Below are 25,862 nucleotides of genomic sequence, written 5' to 3'. Positions count from 1 at the left end.
AGCTGACTTCATACTATGCGGCGCCTCCCCTCACCTACTCCAAAGGCTTCCTGTTGCCAGCGCTCCTCGACTTCCTGTTCCCTACAGCTTGCTCAGGTGCAGCGCCGCTGGTCAGGTGAGGTTTGGGAAGCAGAAGTCAGGGGAGCGCTGACAGCAGGAAGCCTTTGGAGGAGGTGAGGGGAGTGCTGGATTCAGAAATGCTGTGGAATTTCCTCCCTGTCTTTTTTTTTTTTTTTTTTTGAATCGGCCCTGTACTTTTCATAACGACGGAGGTAAAATCATACCTTGTGATAAGCCCCGCCTTTGTCCCACTTTGACCCTGAGAAAATCTGGTCACCTTATGCTCAGGACATTTCCGTGCTGTCCTGAGCAAGAAGTGAAGGAGCAGCGCAGTGCTCCCATTGATTTCAATGGAAGTGAAGCCAGCACTTTGACTTCCTTCTTTGACCAGTGATGACAACATCTGGCCTGCTGGCAGAGCAGCTGGCCGGACGATTAACTAATGGACGGGGGTTCTGAGCTGTGAACCCCTATCCTTCAACTACTAATAACCTATACAGGTGATCAGTCATCAGTAAAAAAAAAATGGAATACCCCTTTAAGCATCAATGTATCCTATGAATAGGGGATAACTTGTGATTGTGATACAACCCATTTCCATGTTTTCCATGTAAGCGCTGCAGAATAAGTTGGCGCTATACAAATAAAGATTATATTATATTACTATTTTCAATGTTTGCTAACAAAAGAAGAGAATAAATGTGTTCTATCTATTTCCATTTTCTTGCATACCTCTTATCCCTACAGACGGGACTTTAAAGATAGATAGGTATTTAAAGATCGATGAGTATTTGGTTGTGTTATGGGTATTTAAAGGAACTTGTCATTATCTTTAACCCGGCGCCTTCCAAATTGCCCCCAGTGTCTTATACCGTAGCTTAAGATCTTTCTAATCATGTCCCTAATATGTATTACTAGAAGTACTTTGATTTTCAAATACACTGAATGCTAATTACCTGCTTGTAATTATTGAGGTGGAGCTAAATTCTCATGGTGGATGATCCCGAAACATGCCTGATTTGACTTGATTGATGTCCCTCTGGCCAGGATACGCCCCAACTTTGGCGGTATCCAGCGCATAAGTCATGTGCAGATAAAGCCGAGGTCAGTACATTTTGTTTCACTGCTCATGTGGTAGATGCCACCCAAGCTAGTTTGCGATGATGCTTAAGGAGTGTCAGTCAAGTCACAATGGGCGTGTTAAGGGACCATCCATCATGATTTTCAGCCAAACCGCTTCACCTCCATGACTACAAGCAGAAAATTAGAATGGAGCATATACAACAAAGTACTGTATGTACTTTAATCAATACAGCTTCCATTAATACTTATATGGCTATGGTTAGAAGGTTGTTCAGCTACACTATATAAAGCATTGGTGGCACTTACAGAGTTCAAAGCCAATGACATTTTCCCAGATAAGGTGTCCGCTAAAGGAACCATATACTACTGGGGATGGGAACCCATTGTTTAAAAGTACATTTGCACATACTTCAGTTTAACTTTTTTGAGCATGCACACTTCTATTTTGCGTGGGCCATCTGACTAAACTTAAATGGTCACCACACTTTGAAGCAACTTCTGTTAATATTATAGCCAATGAGATAAATAGCAAAAGTACAAATTATGTTATTTAGCTCAAATTATGTTTTTGTGCTGAAAAATCAAGTGTTGGCTACTAGACATTTCCCTTCCTACAAATTTGCTGTCCACTGCCTGTTGTCAAGTGAAGTTCATCTCTAGTAATACAGACACCGAGATGGATTATAGGAAAGGGAGAAGAATTATGATCTATGCTGCCCATAGAAGTCTATGGAAAGGAGAAGAGGACGAGGAAGCTGCTGCAGTGGGAGAGAAGCAAGAAGACTCGCAGGAACCTGCTGATGCAACTAATTGTGTTACAACTACTGGAATCACATTTAGACTTCTATTTATATGTGAATATTAGACAGTGTTAGGGAGCAGAATCTGCTGTTTTCTCCATATGCACTATGTAGAAGATATCACAGCAGCAGTCTTCTCCCACCAGCATAAAGAAAACTGAAAATTAAACAAACAGCCTGCACACGGGAACAATGTTCATAAATGCAGGACACAAGTCATATAATAGACATCATTTCTGTTATTTCTCATGTACACACATAGCAGCTTACTCTTATCCCATGGTGTACACTTGCAGCACTGGTTGGACAGTGATTAGAATGTGTAAGGATACACCACGAACTCGTAAAATGAAATTGTCTGTGTATTAATACATTTCCAAGAGGAATACCAAGGGAATGGCAGAATGTAGAGGTCTAACAAAAAGAATTGTAATTTCATGGCAAATGCAAGTATTTACTAAATAATAGCTGACAGTTCCTCCTTAACTTGACATAAATTTAAGAAATTAAGTGGGTTTTCATACTCTAAACAGGCACTAAGGGACCTTTCATATGGTAAATGTCTACTTTAATATTTATACAGAAACAAAGGAACATTTTCTGAGAACTTTAAAGTGTAACTGTACTTTCAAAAACTTTTGACACATCATAGAGACATGTCAAAAGTTTTGATCATTGAGCTTTGAATGCTAAGACCCCAACGATCGTTAGAACAAGGCGGCAGAAGTGCTCAGCTGAGCCCTGGCTCTGCTCCCTAGCTGGAGACGGGCCTACCGTATATACCGGCGTATAAGGCGACGGGGCGTATAAGACGACCCCCCAACTGTCACCTTATACGCCGGTATTCAGTGGAGAAAAAAAAAAAAATTTTATTACTCACCTCCCCCGGCGTCCTGTCGCGCTCCGGCAGGACGTCGCCCGCTCCGGCAGGCTGTCGCTCGCTCCTCGTCCCCGCCGCAGCATAGCTTTCTGAATGTGGGGCTTGAAATCCCCGCTTCCAGAAAGCTAATACACACGCCGGCAGCCATGACATCATTGAATGGCTGTGATTGGCTAAAGCACACGTGGCTTCAGCCAATCACACTATTCAATGACATCATTGAATGGGTGTGATTGCTAACACGTGCGCCTTCAGCCAATCACAGCCATTCAATGATGTCATTGAATAGTGTGATTGGCTGAAGCCACGTGTGCTTTAGCCAATCACAGCCATTCAATGCTGTCATGGCTGCCGGCGTGTGTATTAGCTTTCTGGAAGCGGGGATTTCAAGCCCCGCATTCAGAAAGCTATGCTGCGGCGGGGACGAGGAGCGAGCGACATCCTGCCGGAGCGCGACAGGACGCCGTGGGAGGTGAGTAATAAAATTTTTTTTTTTTACACTTTTTTTTTTTGTATTACCGGCGCATAAGACGACCCCCGACTGCAGAGCAGATTTTTCGGGGTTCAAAAGTCGTCTTATACGCCGGTATATACGGTATATACTTTCTATTGAGCCTGTCTTTAGCTAGTAAGCAAAGCTTGAGTGATTTGACCGCTTCATTCTAGCGATCGGTGCGAATCTCAGCACTAGGGCTTACACTGATACTTAGCGCTCAGACCCCACTGATCAAAACTTTTGACATGTCCCTATGAAATGTCAATAGTTTTTTTAAATTAAATTTACACTTCAGAGCATTACTGTCATTTCATTAAATACTGATATATATGGGCTTGTAGCTCTTATTGTATATCTCAGCGCAATAATGTGATGTACAGAGGTAAAACAGGAGGGAGAAAGTGTGGTAAACTAGATCACAAGGCATAAAGTGTAGCGGCTGAGGAAACCCGGATGAACCAGCTGTATGTATTGTTCTGAACTCACATTTGTTAGCTAAGCTCCAGTCCCCACTTCCTGTAATTAGTCTGTTACTAGGGACAGACATCACTTGACAACAGGCAGTGGACAGCATATTAGAAGGAAGGGAGACTCCTTGTGACCAGCACTTTGTAACGATTTTTCCGGCAGAAAACATAAGATTTGGTAAATAACTAGCAAAATTGAAATTTACTTTATCACATTGGCTATCAAATGAACATTACTTTGTTGAAACGACACTGACCTTTAAAGGCACAATGCATTTTATATTGAGTCCATGCTAAAAATTCATTTGACTGGTATCAAGCACAAACCTGTAGAGCAATATCAAAGAACTCAACCGTCATCTGCAACAACTCTCTCCTGTTCTCAAGAATGAGGATAAGGGCGTCCCATGCTTCTTTAAGGGTCAGCGCCATGGCATCATATACTTGACTTTGGTCTTTATTTTCTTCTGCTGTCTGGTCTGCTTCACATAACAAATCCCATACTTGGTCTTCCAAAGGCTACAGAGACAAAAAGAGAATATTTAAGTAGCCGGGAATTTTAGTTAAAATCTAAAAATTTATATTTCCCCATATATTAAAAGATGATAATCATTGGTTAGTGAACTCAATATTATCCTAATTCAAGAAAGTTCTGGTGTTCTCCAAAAAAATGGTTCCCACTCTGTGAAAGTAGCATAGGTGGGGATCCTGAAAAAAGGACATTTACAAGTAATTTATTTTATACCACGACAAATCTTACTTTTATAGAAGCACAGCCCATACAGTAGGATGTCCCTTAAAGAGGAGCGGTCAGGTCAGCAGGGTGGCTGCATAGCTTTCCAGTTTAGGCCCCACTGACTATATAGCAGCTTTTGCCTGACGTCATTCATTGACCATGAGTGTTGGAGACTTGACCGATTCAGCTACTGGTGCTTTCAGTGTAACAGGACTGGGTAAGGGGGAATAGAGGGAAGGAGGAAGAAAATGAAAACTGCTATAGAGTCAACAGGACTGACTGCGAAGCTATGCAGAACCCTGCTGCCTCGATGACATGACTGGTCCCCTTTTAAAGTAGTTATCCAGTTTAGAAAGCCAATTTTTAAACCTCCTTTAAGGAATTTTTTCCTGTTCAGGACCTTCATCAATTAGCCAGAAAGGAGAGCTGCTACACAGAACATTTTTTGCTCTGGAGGTCCCAGCATTTCTGTGCATTACCCAGACAGCCCATTGGTTTCAATGGACACTATATCAATGCTTCATTTTCCAGATGGTAATGACAGTACTCGCCATAGAGGCAGATTACACAAGACCTATGAGGCACATGGTGAGAAGCTGGCCTAGCTTTAAATTCTTCTTGCTTCCTACATAGAGCCATAGTATAGCATTAAAAATGGCTTTGCTTTTCTAGTTAGAAAAGTCTTAGAAAAAAGTCAGCCTGGTGTTTTTTACCCTAAACCAGATTCATCTGTTATAAAATTATGGAGTACATTAAAGGGTTTCTCCAGGACTTTTACTTTGATGACCTATACTCAGGATAGGTCATCAATAGTTGATGAGTAGTGGTCCACTGCTTGGGATCCTCACTGACTACCTGATTCCTGGCATCGCTGTCAATGAGGACAGTGCTGAAAGAAGACAGTGCTGACCATATTGCAGCAGTCCAGTTTGGTACTGCAGGCACAGCTCCCATTGAATTCAATGGGAACTGTGCTTGTAGTACCCCACTGGGCTACTGGAATGTTGACAGCACTATCTGCTTCCAAGACTTTCTTCATTGACAGCGATGCCGCGAGTCAGACAAATGGTGGGGATCCAGTCAACTTTTGATGACCTATTCTGAGGATAGATTATCAAAAGTAAAAGACCCAGAGAAATCCTTTAACTTGAAGGGGTTATTCCACCAAAATTTTTTATCAACAGGACAGGTGATAAATGTATGACCGCTGGAAGTCTGAGCGTTGAACAACTAGCTATCATGAGAATGGCATATTCAAAGTCAGAATGGAATGATGGTGTGCATGCGTGACAACCACTCCATTCACTGTCGCTCTAGGTCTCTGTTGGTCCCATAGAAGTAAATGGAACAATAGTCACACATATGCACCACCACTGCATTGACTACTGAGACTCGGGGTGTGCTATTCTTGTGATCCCCAGGAGTTCCAGCGCTCGGACTTCCAGCGGTCATACATTTATCACCTGTCTTGATAAATAATTTTGTTGGAATAACTCTTTTAAATTCAATTGTTTCTCTGGGTCTTTAATTATCAATGACTTATTATTAGAGATGAGCGAGTATACTCGCTAAGGCACATTACTCGAGTGAGTAGTGCCTTAGCCAAGTATTTCCCCGCACGTCTCTAAAGATTCAGGGGCCGGCGCGGGTGACAGGTGAGTTGCGGCGGAAAGCGGGGGGGAGAGAGAGATCTCCCCTCCATTCCTCCCCGCTCTCCCCCGGGCGCTCCCCGCCCGCTGCCGGCACCTGAATCTTTAGAGACGAGCGGGGAGAAACTCGGCTAAGGCACTACTCACTCGAGTCATATGCCTTAGCGAGTATACTCGCTCATCTCCACTTATTATACATTTTATGATTATACGATTATTACATTTATACAATATTACATAATTATACATGTATCTTGTGGAAAGATAGTAAATTGTTTTGCTGGAATAACCCCTTTTATAAAAATTGAGTCCACGCTAAGTTTTGCTGTGAGGCTCTATGATTTCCGGTCTGCAGGGGTGCTGAACTCTTGCTGCTCCCCGTACAGATTACAACTGATCACTAGAGATGAGCGAACGTACTCGTCCGAGCTTGATACTCGTTCGAGTATTAGCGTGTTCGAGATGCTCGTTACTCGAGGCGAGTACCACGCGATGTTCGAGTTACTTTCACTTTCATCTCTGAGACGTTAGCGCGCTTTTCTGGCCAATAGAAAGACAGGGAAGGCATTACAACTTCCCCCTGCGACGTTCAAGCCCTATACCACCCCCCTGCAGTGAGTGGCTGGCGAGATCAGGTGTCACCCGAGTATATAAATCGGCCCCTCCCGCGGCTCGCCACAGATGCGTTCTGACAGAGATCAGGGACAGTGCTGCTGGTGCCGGAGCTGCTATAGGGAGAGCGTTAGGAGTATTTTAGGCTTCAAGAACCCCAACGGTCCTTCTTAGGGCCACATCTAACTGTGTGCAGTAGTGTGGAGGCTGCTTTTTGCAGTGTTGCACATTTTTTTTTTTTTTGTATATCGGCCGTGCAGAGCATTGCGCCCTGCAGTAATTATACATAGTCCAGGGCCAGTAGTGGTGAGGCAGGGACAGAAGTCATATTTATTGAATATAGGCAGTGGGCCTTTCCAAAAACATTTGGGGAAAAAAATCTATTTGGGCTGCCTGTGACTGTCCTCAGTGTACTGGGTCTGTGCTGGGGGTAGTTGTACTCCTAATTCATACACAGCCAGCTAAGTGTTACAGCAGGCTTGCGCAAAATTATTTCCTGGCTCTGTGTTCGCTGTTACATCACCGCTGTATTCCAGTCCACAGTGCAACAGTCTGCAGTTATTTTTTACATACTCCAGGGCCAGTAGTGGTGAGGCAGGGACAGAAGACATATCTATTGAATATAGGCAGTGGGCCTTTCCAAAAACATTTGGAAAAAAAATCTATTCGGGCTGCCTGTGACTGTCCTCAGTGTACTGGGTCTGTGCTGGGGGTAGTTGTCCTCCTAATTCATACGCAGCCAGCTAAGTGTTACAGCAGGCTTGCGCAAAATTATTTCCTGGCTCTGCTGTGCGTTCCGTAAGCGAAGTCAGCCTCCAACCACAGGCCAATAAGTGGCACATTTAATTACAGCGTTCTGTTTCTGCACTACTGGTAATACAGCATGCTGAGGGGTAGGGGTAGGCCTAGAGGACGTGGATGCTGGCGAGGACGCGGAGGCCCAAGTCAGGGTGTGGGCACAGGCCGAGCCAGTGCGGTGGCCAGGGGTAGAGGCAGGGCCAGACCGAATAATCCACCAACTGTTTCCCAAAGCGCCCCCTCGCGCCATGCCACCCTGCAGAGGTCAAGGTGCTCTACGGTGTGGCAGTTTTTCACAGAGACGCCTGACGACCGACGAACAGTGGTGTGCAAACTTTGTCGCGCCAAGATCAGCTGGGGAGCCACCACCACCAGCATACGCAGGCATATGATGGCCAAGCACCCCACAAGGTGGGACGAAGGCCGTTCACCGCCTTCGGTTTGCACCACTGCCTCTCCCCCTGTGCCCCAACCTGCCACTGAGATCCAACCCCCCTCTGAGGACACAGGCACTACCGTCTCCTGGCCTGCACCCACACCCTCACCTCCGCTGTCCTCGGCCCCATCCACCAATGTCTCTCAGCGCAGCGTCCAGACGTCGCTAGCGCCACTGTTTGAGCGCAAGCGCAAGTACGCCACCACGCACCCGCACGCTCAAGCGTTAAACGTGCACATTGCCAAATTGATCAGCCTGGAGATGCTGCTGTATAGGCTTGTGGAAACGGAGGCTTTCAAAAGCATGATGGGGGCGGCGGCCCCGCGCTACTCGGTTCCCAGTTGCCACTACTTTTCCAGATGTGCCGTCCCAGCCCTGCGCGACCACGTCTCCCACAACATTGTACGCGCCCTCACCAACGCGGTTACTGCCAAGGTCCACTTAACAACGGACACGTGGACAAGCACAGGCTGGCAGGGCCACTATATCTCCCTGACGGCACATTGGGTGAATTTAGTGGAGGCTGGGACAGTGTCAGAGCCTGGGACCGCTCACGACCTACCCACCCCCAGAATTGCGAGCCCCAGCTCGGTGCTGGTATCTGCGGCGGTGTATGCTTCCTCCACTAAACCACCCCCCTCCTCCCCCTCCTCCTCCAACGCAACATCTGTCTCGCAATCAAGATGTGTCAGCAGCACGTCGCCAGCAGTCGGTGTCGCGCGACGTGGCAGCACAGCGGTGGGCAAGCGTCAGCAGGCCGTGCTGAAACTACTCAGCTTAGGAGAGAAGAGGCACACGGCCCACGAACTGCTGCAGGGTCTGACAGAGCAGACCGACCGCTGGCTTGCGCCGCTGAGCCTCCAACCGGGCATGGTCGTGTGTGACAACGGCCGTAACCTGGTGGAGGCTCTGCAGCTCGGCAGCCTCACGCACGTGCCATGCCTGGCCCATGTCTTTAATTTGGTGGTTCAGCGCTTTCTGAAAAGCTACCCACACTTGTCATACCTGCTCGGAAAGGTGTGCCGGGTCAGCGCACATTTCCGCAACTCCAAGACGGACGCTGCCACCCTGCGGACCCTGCAACATCGGTTTAATCTGCCAGTGCACCGACTGCTGTTCGATGTGCCCACACGGTGGAATTCTACGCTCCACATGTTGGCCAGGCTCTATGAGCAGCGTAGAGCTATAGTGGAATACCAACTCCAACATGGGCGGCGTAGTGGGAGTCAGCCTCCTCAATTCTTTACAGAAGAGTGGGCCTGGTTGGCAGACATCTGCCAGGTCCTTGGAAACTTTGAGGAGTCTACCCAGATGGTGAGCGGGGATGCTGTAATCATTAGCGTCACCATTCCTCTGCTATGCCTCTTGAGAAGTTCCCTGCAAACCATAAAGGCAGACGCTTTGCACTCGGAAACGGAGGCGTGGGAAGACAGTATGTCGCTGGATAGTCAGAGCACACTCATGTCTATATCTCAGCGCGTTGAGGAGGGGGAGGAGCATGAGGAGGAGGGGGAAGAGACAGCTTGGCCCACTGCTGAGGGCACCCATGCTGCTTGCCTGTCATCCTTTCAGCGTGTATGGCCGGAGGAGGAGGAGGAGGATCCTGAAAATGATCTTCCTAGTGAGGACAGCCATGTGTTGCGTACAGGTACCCTGGCACACATGGCTGACTTCATGTTAGGATGCCTTTCTCGTGACCCTCGCGTTACACGCATTCTGGCCACTACGGATTACTGGGTGTACACACTGCTCGACCCACGGTATAAGGAGAACCTTTCCACTCTCATTCCCGAAGAGGAAAGGGGTTCGAGAATGATGCTATACCACAGGGCGCTGGTGGACAAACTGATGGTAAACTTCCCATCCAACAGCGCTAGTGACAGAAGGCGCAGTTCCGTGGGCCAGGTAGCAGGGGAGGCGCAGAGATCAGGCAGCATGTACAGCGCTGGCAGGGGAACATTCTCCAAGGCCTTTGCCAGCTTTATGGCTCCCCAGCAAGACTGTGTCACCGCTCCCCAGTCAAGGCTGAGTTGGCGGGAGCACTGTAAAAGGATGGTGAGGGAGTACGTAGCCGATCGCACGACCGTCCTCGGTGACGCCTCTGCCCCCTACAACTACTGGGTGTCGAAGCTGGACACGTGGCCTGAACTCGCGCTGTATGCCCTGGAGGTGCTTGCTTGTCCTGCGACTAGCGTCTTGTCAGAGAGGGTGTTTAGTGCGGCTGGGGGAATCATCACGGATAAGCGTACCCGCCTGTCAACCGACAGTGCCGACAGGCTTACACTCATCAAGATGAACAAAGCCTGGATTTCCCCAGACTTCTCTTCTCCACCAGCGGACAGCAGCGATACCTAAGCAATACGTAGGCTGCACCCGCGGATGGAAGCATCGTTCTCTATCACCATCAAAAACGGGGACATTTTTGCTTCATCAATCTGTGTATTCTATTCATCCTCCTCCTCCTGCTCCTCCTCCTGAAACCTGACGTAATCACGCCGAACGGGCCATTTTTCTTAGGCCCACAAGGCTCAGTCATATAATTTTTGTAAACAATTTTTATACGTTTCAATGCTCATTAAAGCGTTGAAACTTGCACCTGAACCAATTTTCATTTTAACTGGGCTGCCTCCAGGCCTAGTTACCAATTAAACCACATTAACCAAAGCAAATAATGGGTTTCACCTGCCCTCTAGGTTGGGCATGGGCAATTTTTCTGAGGTACATTAGTACTGTTGGTACACCAATTTTTGGGGGCCCTCGCCTACAGTGTAATCCAATTAATTTTTTTGCCCACCTGCATTATAGCTGACGTTACATCAGCTGTGCTGGGCACTGCAATGGGATATATTTATGTACCGCCGGTGGGTTCCAGGGAGCCACCCATGCTGTCGGTCCACACGGAGTTGTAACTACATGTGTCCACTTCTAAAGAACCCCAGTCTGACTGGGGCATGCAGTGTGGGCCCAAGCCCACCTGCATTAAACATGACATTACCTCAGCTGTGATGGGCACTGCAATGGGATTTATTTATGTACCGCCGGTGGCTTCCTGGCACCCACCCATGCTGTTGGTCCACACGGAGTTGTAACTGCATGTGTCCACTTCTAAAGAACCCCAGTCTGACTGGGGCATGCAGTGTGGGCCGAAGCCCACCTGCATTAAACATGACATTACCTCAGCTGTGATGGGTAATGCTATGGGATATATTTATGGGCCGCCGGTGGCTTCCTGGCACCCACCCATGTTGTCGGTCCACAGGGAATTCACAATAGGGAGTTGTACCTGCCTGTGTCTATGAATTAAAAAGCCTGGTCAGGTTGGGGCATGCAGTGTGGGCCGAAGCCCACCTGCATTTAATCTGACGTTAGCTCTGCTGTCCAGGGCACTGCAATGGGATACATTTATGTACAGCAGGTGGGTTCCAGGGAGCCACCCATGCTGTGGGTGCACACGGAATTCCCATTGCGGAGTTGTACCTGCCTGTGACTATTTATAAAAAAACGCGGTCTGACTGGGACATGCAGACACCTTGACAGAATGAATAGTGTGTGGCACATAGGTTCCCCATTGCTATGCCCACGTGTGCAGCTCCTGATGGCAGTGGCACAGGATTATATTTCTCATTGCTTCTGTACAGCATTGTGGGCTATCGCCCCGCCCCTTTTAAAGAGGGTCGCTGCCTAGCCGTGCCAACCCTCTGCAGTGTGTGCCTGCGGTTCCTCCTCATGGCAGACGCACTTATAAATAGACATGAGTGTGGCGTGGCATGAGGGCAGCTGAAGGCTGCGCAGGGACAATTTGGTGTGCGCTGTGGACACTGGGTCGTGCAGGGGGGGGGGGGGTTGGGCAGCATGAAACCCAGGAGAAGTGGCAGCGGAGTGTCATGCAGGCAGTGATTGTGCTTTGTTGGAGGTAGTGTGGTGCTTAGCTAAGGTATGCATTGCTAATGAGGGCTTTTCAGAAGTAAAAGTTGTTGGGAGGGGGGGCCCACTCTTGCCGCTATTGTGGCTTAATAGTGGGACCTGGGAACTTGAGATGCAGCCCAACATGTAGCCCCTCGCCTGCCCTATCCGTTGCTGTGTCGTTCCCATCACTTTCTTGAATTGCCCAGATTTTCACAAATGAAAACCTTAGCGAGCATCGGCGATATACAAAAATGCTCGGGTTGCCCATTGATTTCAATGGGGTTCGTTATTCGAAACGAACCCTCGAGCATCGCGAAAAATTCGTCCCGAGTAACGAGCACCCGAGCATTTTGGTGCTCGCTCATCTCTACTGATCACTGCAGAGTCACAACAGCAGGATACCCTATAATCCACTGATCCCTGGGGACCTTCTAACAAGAAGACTAAGATAAAATTGTGACTCCCAGTGCGGTTTCCCTTTAAGAAAAAATGGACCAAGCACATGGTAAAGGTGTATTATTATTTATCTGCAGGAATAATGTTGAAGTGTTTGATTTTCACAGCCAGTAATAGTGTGTTGTGCCAACCCATCAATATTTCACATAGCTACATTTCAGACACTACATGGCACTAATGCAATCATCATGGCCTTTACTATGACAAGTAACAGAGCTTGCAGAAGATATATGAAGAATGCAGTCACTGCAGATAACTAAACGGCTGCAATAACATTGTGATCAAGTTAAAAATAATGTTGACTCCTCAGCAGCCAGTAGATAATTGGAGGATTTTTGCGGGGATTATGAATGATGCTGGATTTTCCTGATGAATTGATACTGTAATTTTTGTAGTAATTCACATTTTAATAAAGCAACGCTCCATGGTCGATGCTATGATGGAATCCAGTTGACTTAAAGGTGTTGTTAATACAGTAGAGTATTGGCAAAAGTCCACCACTCAGGATTCCCAGCGATCAGCTGATTGCTGGGCCATCTGTTGGTGCAGACAGTGCTAGAAGCAGGTACGCTGTTCATATTGCAGCACCCTGGTTTGGTACTGCAGGCACAGCTACCATTGAATTCAATGATGGTCGACGATCAATTAATTACCTATCTTGAAGACTGCTGTGATCCACACTGTGTAATTTTTTGTTGTTTTTGTTGACTCCTTTGTATGCAAGCTACAAATACCTCTTCCGAGAAGTGAACATTACTTCCTACCCTAGATAAGATGTCTTTCAAACAGTCCATCATCATGTTGACTTTCCTTCTCTCGATATGCAGATTTGATGGGTTTAGACACAAAGGTGACTTCTCCTCTTTTGATATGAACATTTGATTGGTTTAGACACAAACCTATTTACTTAGTTCTCGGTCCATAATAATGATAGTTCAGTACAAAGACTCAAAATTGTAATAAAAAATGGCTGAATAAATTCTAAATAATCATACATTCAGTATTTTCCAGACCCTTTTATATAACTGTGTGTGCCCATGAGGAATAACACTTTTTTTGCCCACTAGCTAATTTGTATCCTGCAGTTTTTCATCAGTTTTCCCCCTCTTTAGGCTCCATCTCTAATTCTCAGTTTTCAACCTTACCCCTGAAATCGCCTTGTTATCTATGATCCCGGGCTCAATATCCCACATAAAAGACTCCTTGTTGCGATTTTTATTGCTAGCCATGAGACAAATCATTCCTAGGAAATGGAAGTCCACGACTCCCCCCGCGAGATTGATGTGGTTAGAGTCCCTAGACAATCTAAAATACATGAAGGAGCTGTGTGCCAAGGATGAGATGCGTTTGACCAAATTTTACTCAGTATGGGCGATATGGCTTCAGTTCCGTTTCTCCACAGAACTGAACACCTGGTTGGATAATGGTGCCCTTATTACCTGATTGGCTTGAGATACCCCTTGCCAAAGGTACTAGACAATAATGGGACTGAGTGTACAAGCTGGAACGATGGTCAATGTGGACAGATTATCCCTATCCCCTTCCCTTACCCCACCCCACCCTACGTTTTTCCCTTCCTTCTCTTTCTTTCCTGTCTCTGTCTATTGTTTCTGTCGTTTTTACTTTTCTCTTTATTTTCCCCAGGCGGTTGGTTTTTTCGGAGGAAGTTGTACTGGGGAACTATATTATAACTGATGCCTAAAATGTGGGGTAGCTGAAGAGCAAAACAGAACGGGTATTGTGTTGATACTTCTTTATTGTAATCGTATTTTCATTCTGTATGCTTCGATATTAATCTGGCAGTGAATAAAATATTTTTTAAACCATAATTCTCAGTTTTCACAGTGCTGGTGGGTGTAGGCTAGCAGCTTGGGTGTCTTCCATACACTGCACACAGAAAGTAGAGAACACCCTGCTCTCCTATCACTAATCTCTAATTTGCACCTGTAAAAATGTGGTTTTCACAATGAGATGCGATTCACGAGAAAAAATTGATTGCTGAATATGCAATTTCTCACGCACCTGAAAATCTCATGGTTTTTCAGTAGGAAAATCTAAAAATCGCATTGTACTTGCATGAAACTGGCTTGTACATGCAAGTGCGATACAATTTTTTAACTCGCTTATAGCAAATAATGGGCGAGTTTTCACGTATAAAAATTGTGTTTTTTTTCTATTAGTTCAGTCTGATGAAGTTTGGCAGTATTTTATAGTGAGTAAACAGCTTAGGAGGGAGAGGGAACAGGAAAGGAGCTGATATGTGGAAGAAGAAGCATTTTTCTTTGATAAGATATATTACATTGCCTGTACTATTGATTTATGTAAAGTTTGTTGAAATTGACAGTGGGCATTTAAATTCTATAGAAGCATGTCTTAAAAAAAAAACTATATATCATAGCATGTTCTACTTCCCTGAATAATGGCCATTACATAAAGTCTAGGCTAGCTGATAAAATGACCAAAACGGGCGGGCAAGTGCCCCTGGGCCATGATGATCTAAAGATTGTTTTGTACGGCCATTTATTGGGCCCAAATGTTCCTCCGAGTAACCCATCTGCCCAATAGTTGGGGCGTGTAAAGGGACAAACCGTTAACCAATGAACGAAAAGAAACACTTGATCGTTAGATGACTTCAGTGAGCATAAAAAAGTACTTGCTGGTCGGCGATAAATCTCATGATGTGGACAGGGAGATGTACAGCCGGCCTATGGGGACGAACGATCGTTGTAGAAATCATTCGTTCCCACAAGCTGATTCTCGGGCCATGTGAAAGAAAATGAAACAAGCGCCAATTAACATTCGTATAAGGACCTTCCTTAAGGCATTACCGCACTGTGCCTGCTCTAAAAACACAATACACAATAGCAAACCCTGTGCCGACTCCGAATATCCAGGGAAAACTGAGAAACATGGGCTCAGCAGCAAACAAAATTGCTAACAGGAGAAAGCGAGAGCATGGTGTGCCTCGGGGTCAGTAGAGCGTGAGCAACACTATGCATCTGCAACCTATACAGAGAGACTCTATAGAACATGCTGTGCAAAGAAATATATAATCACTTCAATATAAAAATGAGAAGAAATTGCTTATTTAGTAGCTAACTGGTCCCATACTTATAATACTCCTCCAGTGTCAAGTAGTACCCGCTACAGCCGCACATTAGCGTCATGTATTTTAGTACGTTGGGCAGATTTCTTCATTTGCTACAATTATATTACAACTCCTTTTAATCACAATCCATTCCTAGCCTGTCTGCAAGGTACTTAACATTTCCTCCAAACAGCAGATAACTAGGTATTTTCAAAGTAGATTTTAGCTCCTTAAAACTTGAAAGAAACAGCTTGAAGTGTGATACATTTTAGAGATCTACATGAAAAAATAATGATAAGGTGATTATGAAATTATTTGTAGTTCTTTCATCACCCTGACACTTCATACTGAGCATATGGGAATAATGACATCAAAAAAACCTTGAAATGTAAGTCTGGTTCAAAATGGAAAGGATGAGCCGGCAGGACCCACAAGCAGCATAAAATAGGCAAATGGCTTATTTTACTCTATTTTAGGGGGAAAACCAAAAAAGTTTTCCATGTGTTCAAAGTTCATATAAAAACTGAACTATTACTCCATGGCTTCTAGGAACCCCAAAATAATTCCACACATGTACAGCCAATCTTTTCCAAACTTATTCTTTTTCGATCTCGTCTGGGTTCACACACTGCTGTCCAGTCAAGGGTTACTTGTCTTTTTAGCCGGTACCTGTCAGCAAGTCTCCAACTTATGTGCTTTATATAGAACATTTTATGCCTTAAATACAAAAGTCTGTATAACCATGGACAGTCATGAGGCCTCCAGAGAAGCTAATTGAGATGGTCATCAGGAGTGTTGTCATGATGGAAAAAACAGTTACCTGTTTGCCGACCCAGTGTTGAGTGTAAAGCAATTTTTGCGAAAAAGCAGCAAAATGCCATTGCTTCAATCTCTGTATTCCCCCGATCTTGTTCTGTGCAATTTTTTTTTAAGCGAGTGCTTTCAGTAGTGAAAAGGAAGCAAAATTTCAAAGTTGTGCGTTGTTTGTATGAATTAGATATCGCAAATAGGCAAAAAATTAAACCAGTTGTTGAAAAAAAAAATCCCTTTTCTTTTGGGGGGGGGGGGGGATTTCTTCCCCCAACAACGCCAGCTGGCATACCGCTTCTGAATGATTCCACAGACATTCACCTAGCAAGAGAAGCTAGGTGCATGTCCCACCCACCAGAGGAGTATTCGTGTTTTTTTTGGGTACCCCCACTTACACTGCATGGAAAGGGAAAATGATTTCCACCTGAGGACTTTGGTTTTCTGAGCATCTTAGAAGTCAAATTGAATTGAATTTATTATTGTTTTCCAATGGAATTGTACAGATGATGGGTCTCATTGAAGGTGGAAAGAAATCTGAAATGATTCATCTTTGTTAATTTTTTTCAACATGTCATTATGGGCTAAGTAGTAGAAACCAAGTAATCTTATAGATATGATACTTTTTAATAGCTAACAAAAATACATGATGTTACAGCGAGCTTTCAAAACTACTAAGGGTTCTTCCTCAGGCATAATGAAATAGATCCGAAGGGGTATATTATTTTATTTATATATATATATATATATATATATATATATATATATATAATATAATGACAAGGCACAAACATGGTGTGATTAAGTTGCACTTAAAAAAATACCAGAACAGGATGAGCAGAGGAGCAAGTAATTAGTCCACTGATAAGGAATGTGAAAGTTTTATGGTCTCTCCAAATTGGTGTTATCTCTGCCCCAGATTTCTTATATTCTCCACTGATGTAAAAAGCCCCCTCTGAAGCTCAGTCCAATCTTGACAGTGTCAAAGATGGTTATAAACTTGTACTCCTAAATTCTTCTGTGACATTGAGATTCAAAATTGCCATTTAGTATCATAACGTTCATATGTTCTATGTTGTGTCTGTGACTAGAAAAATTCTCAGCCACAGGTAATTCTCTTTCTTTCTTTAATTGTGTGGTGATGAGGCCTCATCCTGGCTCTAAGTTTTTGCCCTGTTTCCCCAACATAAAGCCCCCCCAACAGGACATTTACTGCACAGGATCAGGTAGACAACATCAGACGTGGAACATGGGAATGTCCCTGGGATCTTATAGTCCTGCTGTGTGTTGGGGATTTGTATCCTGTCCGCAGTCAGTATATGTGAGCAGGTCTTACAGCTCCTTACATTACGGGGATAGGTTTCTTTTTGTGTGTCAGAGGGCAATGCACTCCTGATTATAAAGTTCCTCAAACTAGGAGGTTGCCTGTAACACCGAAGGGGAGGGTCCGGGAAACTGTTTGTCAGACGGTCATCCTTATGTAGGGTATGGTGGAGTTTCTTTGCAGTTTTCCTTTTACCTCTAGCTGGGGATTGTAGGTCACTACTAGAGGTACACAACTGTTTCCTTCCTTCTCTGTGTATTGGAGTAAGAAACATGTCATTTTAACAGGGATTTGTAGACTTTTTATATCCACTGTTTATAAATGCTTTGTTGCTTTAGTAAATATAGACAACACAAAAAATCAGATCACATATAATGTGCCATGGAATAATATTAACACCCAGAAAGGAAAACCTAACACAACCATCTCATAAAATATTAATCTTTATCAAACAAATGATTAAAATAAAATTCCATGGGATGAAATAAAGCTAGGATGAAACAACAGACTGAAGGGGACTGCAAAGCAAAATGTGCTGAAATATTGCAACTAGTATAATGATAAAGTGCAATTGCAGACTAAGGCCTCCTCACACATGAACGCGGCAAAGCGTCGCAATTTACATCGATGCGTTTTACTTTCATCACTGCGTCTGACACCGGCTTTTAGCACTCCTCGTCATTGATGAAGTGCGCTAAACGCCCCAAAATGGAACAGGCACCGCTCGAAAATCGGAGTGATCGAGCGGCTGTCTGAGAGGCTCCATTGAAAACAATGGGAGCCTCTTACAGTGTTTAGCGCTGTGCTGAAAGCTGAAAAAAATGTGTGAGGGAGGCCGAAGTGTGCCTTCACACTGGCAAGAAAACGTGCTAGATTTGTGCGATGCAAGACAAAGAAATCTTGCACAAATATGAAACCCATTCTTTTGAATGGGTTAATTCACATTTGCAATGTTTTTCTGCATGGTACCGCGATGCAATACTATGCAGGAAAAAAATTGCAGCATGTCCTATATTTCTGCGACATCGCCCATTGTTCTCCACGTGGCCAGCAGCAGCATCGGTCCCATTGAGAACAATGGGAGAACTCCCCGATCCTTTGCTGCAGCTGTGACAGTCGCGGCGGGGGATTCCCTTCATCCCTGCAGTTTCCACATTAAAACGCCTCACATCCATGGGTTTCACATGGATTTCGAGGGTGATTCACAGCCAGATATTGCCCTCGCCAGTGTGAATGCTGGGTTCACATGGGCGGATTACAATTGTGAAATCCGCAATCAGTTTCTGCACGGAGGATCCGCGGCAAAACGCAGAAATTAAAAGATATGAATGTTTGCCTTTTCATTCGCACTAGCTAATTGGAATGGCAGATGCTTGCAGCGGAATCCAACCCTGCCCCCGGACAAAGACAGTGCTTACCTATCTGGGTCTTCACTGCAGATGCGTGCGGAAAAGCCAGCTGGCGCGCCACAGCACATGCGCAGTGGAGATTCTTTTTTTTTTTAAACCCTGCTTTCCCGCGGAATCTGCGGCCCATCCACAATTCAATTGCAGAGGGGCCGCGGATCAAATGACTTCCATTGACTTCAATGAAAGCCATCCTTGCGGGATCCACAGTGAAATGGAGCATGCTGCGATTTAAAAAAAATTTTTTCCTCAACCAAAAGGTCCGCAAATCAAATCCACATGCTTTTTTTTTCACTTGCGGACACCCATGTATCCCTATGGGCGGCTTGATTTGCAGATCTTTCGCAAATCAGACCCACCTATGGACAGTGGGCCTTTGGCCTCTTCCACACGAACAGATCGGATTCCGTATCTGCACAATCATGACGTATACAACATATATTTTTAACGTAGCTGTATTTCATCCTATGGAAATTTATTTACTCATGTTGTTTAATAAAGATTAATATTTTATTTGATGAGATGGATTGTGCTGTTTTTCCTTTCTGGGTGTAGATTTATGTAAGCGTCAAAGGATAGCTATGTCATGTTTGACTTCCATAATCACATTAGGTGCTCAAAATGCTCCCTATCAACATCCGGATGCTTTTGATTTCAGTGAACTGCTGTGTAAGCAACACATGGGTTACAGTATTCGCAGGGATTGCTGTGCAAGACATTTCAATTCCTTCCTGTAGTGAAGCAGTGTAGCTGCTTTTCTACGATATACCATAACTTTTAGGGTTCCTCACAGGTAGACCTAGAGGGTTGTTAAGTCATAGGAATGAGGAAGGGAATTCAACAGCATCTCTTGGTCCTAGCCGATGTCCTGGCAGAATGTCATCGAGATCGGCTCTCACAGCTTGGTGGTGGGGTGGTGGTGCGCCATCTGGCTAGAAGTAAAATCGCACAAGTGGCTCGTCAAATGAATGTCGAGGTACACTGGGCCAGAGACTGTGTCTTCAAAAATAATGGTCCGATTAAACCCCTGGACTACAGTCCACACCAGACACCGACCCCGGAAAATCCACTGCTTTGTCCACATGAATGTGAGGATTTTCTGCAGCCCAATAAACACAGTAATGATGATTTACCGTACCTCTTAGTTTAAATTAGGCTTCTCATCCTCATCCTCATCCTCATTTACCATATGTCAGAACCACTCGCAGTAGCGTATTCTTCATTCATGGCGTGTAACAATATTGGGATGTAAACTTTCCAATATGCTCTTTCAAGAATGCATTGTCTGCTTACTCCTCCCTCGAATGCACATTGTTTGATGGACCTTTGTGGCAAGTGTGTGAACTGTTCCAATGACCTATCCAAAGAAGTAGGACTTGTTGCTGTGCGACACCCCCCAGATCTTTGCACATTGCATACAGCCTCATAGGTTTCTAATCATGTTGGCGGTTCTGTTCCGAACTCGCATGGCCATTGTCTTTACGCACATTCTCAAATTCCCAATACCACTTCTAAATGGTCTTGCGTTTCTCGAACGTCAAGCATGTCTTCACCATTGTATTTGACTCTACTGATGGCCACATGGTCGCTTTAGCTATCGTGCCACTACTGACCTCTTTAGAAACAACATAATACTACGTGCTGACACTGCAATATGGATTTTAACCCCTTAGTGATGAAGCTTTTTTCCATGTTCCTCCTCCCTTTTAAAAAATCGTAACTCCTTTATTTGTTTATCGCCGATGTTGTATGAGGGCTTGTTTTTTGCAGGATGAGTTGTATTTTTCAATGGCTCTATTTATTGTACCTTATAATGTACTGAAAAACTTTTCAAAAATTCTAAGTGGAGAGAAATGGAAAAAAACGACATTCTGCCATCTTTCAGTGCGCCTTGTTTCCAAGGCGCACAAACTGCAACAAAAATGACCTGATAACTTTATTCTACGGGTCAGTACGATTACTACGATATGAAACTTATATAGTTTTTTTTGCTGTACTACTTATATATTTTTTTTAAAGATATTTAATATTTTAAAATTATTTTCTGTCTCCATTTTCTGCGCACAATAACTGTTTTATTTTTCTGTCGACATAGTTATATGAGGGTTCATTTTGTGCGGTACGTCCTGTTGTTTCCGATTAGTTCAATTTTTGCATACAAACAACTTTGTGATCACTTTTTATTATATTTTAGGGTGACCAAAAAAGCGCATTTCTATCATTCTTTATTTTTTTTCCGCACGTCGTTCACCGTGCAGGGTAAATAATGCAATACTTTGCTAGATTGGATTTTTATGGATGCAGTGATACCAAACACGTATTTTTGCTTTATTATTTAGATTTTTTTTTATTGCAAATATGGTAAAAGGGTTTTTTAAAAACGTTTTTACTTTTTTTAAATAATTAATAAAGCTCTATTGTTTTTATTTTTACAATTCCTTTTAGTCCCCAGGGGGGACCACAACCAGCGATGCTTTGATCGCTTCTGCATTCTGACAGGCAGCCTACCAAGCTACCCCACAGGGACGGCTTGATGGGCAGTCTGCCAAAACAGCCATGAGGCCTTTTAATTACTGTGAATCAGCCAACCCAAACAACCAATCACTGTGAATCAGCCAACCCAAACAACCAAACAGGTTGGGAATTGAGCAGAAGTGTTGTGGAATATAGATATATTCCCCCTGATCTCACCGCGGGCGGGACCCCCGAACATCTGTCGGGGGGATTTAAATGCCGTTCTCAGAATTGACAGCGACATTTAAAGCGTTAAAAGCCGCGATCGGCCGTGCAGCCAATTGCAGCTATTGCCCGCAGGTGTCAGCTGTAATAAACAGCTGACGCCCGCACTTTATGGCGTAGAAAACCAGTATTGAAGTGTGTGTGTATATTTGGGGGGGGGGGGACATGTATATGTAATGTAAAGTATAGCCTGTCCATATTCAGTATACCCATAGTTGTTGTAACGTTCTATATATAATGTATATCATTTATTTTTATTGTAGGTTAGCAATGAACATGATACATGATGAACGTCAAGAATACGAAGGTATGTCTTTTTCCTTGTCCTCCAAACTTTGAGGTAACCATATGATAACCGAGGTGATAACTAACAAAAATACATATAACGTTATTTCCCAAAAATGACATTTTTGGCCTGAAAAATCCTTCAAAAGAGCTGGCTGCTAGGGGTAACCCTTCTCATTTCCTGTCCGTTGCCCGTTGTCAAGTGATGTCAGTTTGTAGTAACAAAATGGTAAACACGAAGTGGAGGAGGGTTTTCTCATGCTGCCCATAGACATCTATGTAGAGGGAGAGGAAAATCATACAGACTATGCAATAACTACCTGGTAAGTGATTTGCAGCTACTGGAATTGCATCTGAAGTGCTCAGTGCTACTGTACACCCTCTTCCATGCTGATGTTTTTCTCTGTCTGTGTTCCATACATACCCTGTTTCCCCCAAAATAAGACAGTGTCTTATATTAATTTTTGCTCCAAACGATTTCACTTTTTTACATGTATAGCTGCCTGGACACTATTTAAATTGCCTTTTTTTAAATTAACTATAACTAGGGCTTAATTTTGGAGCAGGGCTTATATTTCAAGGATTCTCAAAAAGCCCTTAAAAATCATTCTGCATCCTCAAAAATCCTGAAAAATCATGCTAGGGCTTATTTTCAGGGTAGGTCTTATTTTCAGGGAAACAGGTTAGGAAACAGAATCTGCCATGTTCTCAATGTATAGAAGACATCAACAGCTAGATATATAGCCGGAAAAGGGGCCTGCTGTTAAATAGTGGAGGATACAAGTCATATGACAGTCAGATATAGTGTTATTCCTCATGCACAGCGTATTCTGGGGAGTCACTTGTGTAAGTAGGCTTTAAGAGGTTAATGATCACAGAAACATACTATAGCACACTTTTCCCCTGAAAGGGTATTAATGTGAAACGTCGACCAGCATTTACTATCAGTCTTGCTCTCTGCATAATGAACAACTAGGTATTATTTTTGGTTTCTGTGATATAAAGTTAATTTTGATCTGATTAATATGGCATGACTTTAGGTATAAACATTGGCGTATGGCGTCAAACGGACACATATAATATTGTAGCATGGTATTTAAAAGGATAACAGGGAGATTGACACTGTTCTGATTTTTTCAGCACAGTCAGGACATGACATTTTAGCCAAATAGTCTACATCAAAAGCAATGTCAGTCTTTGACAGGTTCACCAGAATTCATAGTCTCTCAACACAAAGACCTTTGCAAAAAATCTACTATATTATCCAGAAGGTTCTAGATGCACTCCTGAAGGAAATGCATTATCTCCCCAAATGAAAGCATCATTATGCAAATGAAGAATTAGACAAGATTCCAAAAAACAATACATTTTTTCTAATAGTTTTCTATTGGCAAAGTTAAATGTGCTAAATTTAGCAACCATATGGCATGAGCGGCATATGTTGAGACACGCTCGTTAAAACATGGACTGTCACACAAATGTCATAAGCGAAATAAAATGTGCCCTAAAGCCCTCCTAGAACATACAATTAGTCTGGCCTGACCAGACTACCGACAGTCATTAGTGTAGGAAACGGTTTACACGTTTTATCATTTTGGTGCATGTTTCTGACATCCCCGAGGTGCACACTGGAAGCCCCAGGAATATGAAAGAATCGCGGTCTGATGCCATCAATTATTAAAGGGGTTTTCCAGACATAAGACACAAATGGCCAAAACTGAGGCTTGAAATCCACGTCTGATCTTTAGGCCGCCTGCACACGGGCGGATATTTGCTGCAGAATCTGTGGCCGGCATCCGCATCGCGAATCCGTAGCCAATACCGCCCGTTACTTCCTATGGAGATCTGCTACTTCCTACACACTAGTGGAAATCAATTGCAATTTCCACTCACGGAGGAAAAATCGCAACATGCTCTATTTGCATATGGACTCTGCACGGATGGCTTCCTTGGAAATCAATGGAAGCTGTCCAACCCGCGGCCCGTCCGCAATGAACATTGTGAACAGGTCGTGGATTCCGCGTCATCGCCTAACGACGGGACGGGGTCCGTCTGCAGTACAGAAAAGACTGCAACCGAGCAGTGGACGCTACTGCTGCCAGGGGCGAATTCCACATGCGGAATCCAACCTACCCATGTGCTGACCACCATATCCTGAGTTGGGAGGTCGCCATACAGTTTAGCTGATCGGCTGTCCCCACTGAAAACTATTTGGATGGATGTAGGCCAGCGTCAAACTGAGGTGGTTAGGGCCCACCAGTAGAATTTATTCTGGGGGCCCCATTGAACAATGACATGCAAATATTACCTATCTAAGATACTGAACTCTGTCAACCACTATGTATTGCAGTGGGTGTACAGCACCATATGCCATTCATGGTTCAGGGCCTACCAGGGGATTCACCTGCTCCCCTATTGGCGAGTCCAAGCCTGATGTGGGTAGTCATGTGGCTTTCTGTGTCAGAGTAAGAATACCTTTTTTATCCCAGAGGTCACTAGATAATGATATTTCAAGTAATTATTCATTCTGGATGTTGATGGTGTGGCCACCATCTAGGGCTTCAATGGTGGGAACCTTCAAAAAGTTTGTCAAAGAGCATCAATTGTAAGCGGATATGTTTTCTTAAAATATAACATTTCCAAGAACAGACTGTACTATGTCACTCAGTATTAATGTGAATGAAAGACACTCTTACTTCCTCAAATGCAGTTTTTGGCTTGGCTGTCTACCAGCTTGGCTGATGCTGTCATCGATGTGCACTTCTACAGTTTTTAGCTTTTTATTTTCTCATCTAACATGAATTTATTACTTATTTAAATAGGGAAAAAAGCGATAAGATGACTGAAAAACAGGTCAGACTACAAGCCCTTTTACACAGACGCTAATGTGAACGAACCCTAACTCGGCGATTACTGAGTATTAGAGAGTTATGTCAGACATGCCTTTACATGCAGAGCATAATAGATAGACATGTATAGTATGGCAGAGTGTAATATGTATATACGGGTCTCCATATGAGGGGTATACTGTACCTTGTAGACACTATACCATCATGTATAGATACTGCAGTCAGAGTCACGTAAAGCATTGCTGCAAAGAGTTATTATAGGAATTCCATTAATGATGTATACTATATAGACGCCATATGGATAGATATGGATGTTGAGATAGATATTGAGAGAGATTCTAATAGGCCAAGCTAAGAGTACTGTTTATTGTCTGACAGTACTATAGTTGGCACCCGGACTACTATGGGAGGGGTAGTACTGTGCATGTGTGTGTATATAATACTAGCTGATATACCCGGCTTCGCCCGAGTTAATTTGGTACTGGTGTTTATCTGGTGTTCACCCGGAAAATCTTATGAAGTCGTGGTTACTTTAGAGATACCGGGAAAAACATATGTTCACCATTTTGCACAGTTCTCTGCATTACCCAGGAAACACCACGGGGAGGTAACCATGCAACGTTTCCTTTATATAAAATGACATCAGTAAGTGAGAGAATTAGATTCCATATGTAAAATTTGGACGCTAATTCTTTTGCACTTAGAATTGAATAGTTGGGACCCATTAACTTTTCCTATTTATGACATAATCAATGCCCGTGCCAAATTTCAAGTTTCTATGACACCGGAAAGTGAGAAAATTACATTCCGTACGTAAAATTTGGACGTTAATTCTTTTGCGCATAGAATTGAATAATTGAGTTGGGACCCATTAGCTTTTCCTATTTATGACATAATCAATGCTCCTGCCAAATTTCGACTTTCTATGACACCGGGAAGTGAGAGAATTAGATTCCGTGTATAAAATTTGGACGCTAATTCTTTT

At 44.0% G+C, this 25,862-nt stretch overlaps 1 protein-coding gene across 3 annotated transcripts in view; it reads right to left on the bottom strand.

Moving 5' to 3' along the window:
• The window catches only part of CCDC141 (coiled-coil domain containing 141), a 179,725-nt gene that overhangs the window by 133,303 nt on the left and 20,560 nt on the right, over window positions 1-25,862 (bottom strand). For all 3 annotated transcript variants that reach the window (XM_066575765.1, XM_066575767.1, XM_066575768.1), the window contains exon 3: window positions 4,114-4,305. In XM_066575765.1, coding sequence (XP_066431862.1) covers window positions 4,114-4,305 — 192 coding nt within the window. The remainder of the gene's footprint in view (window positions 1-4,113; window positions 4,306-25,862) is intronic.

The sequence above is a fragment of the Eleutherodactylus coqui genome, chromosome 8, assembly GCF_035609145.1.
Source record: "Eleutherodactylus coqui strain aEleCoq1 chromosome 8, aEleCoq1.hap1, whole genome shotgun sequence".
Lineage (NCBI taxonomy): Eukaryota > Metazoa > Chordata > Amphibia > Anura > Eleutherodactylidae > Eleutherodactylus > Eleutherodactylus coqui.
The sequence above is the reverse complement of the archived record's forward strand: the minus strand, read 5'-3'. Positions and strand labels throughout refer to the sequence as shown.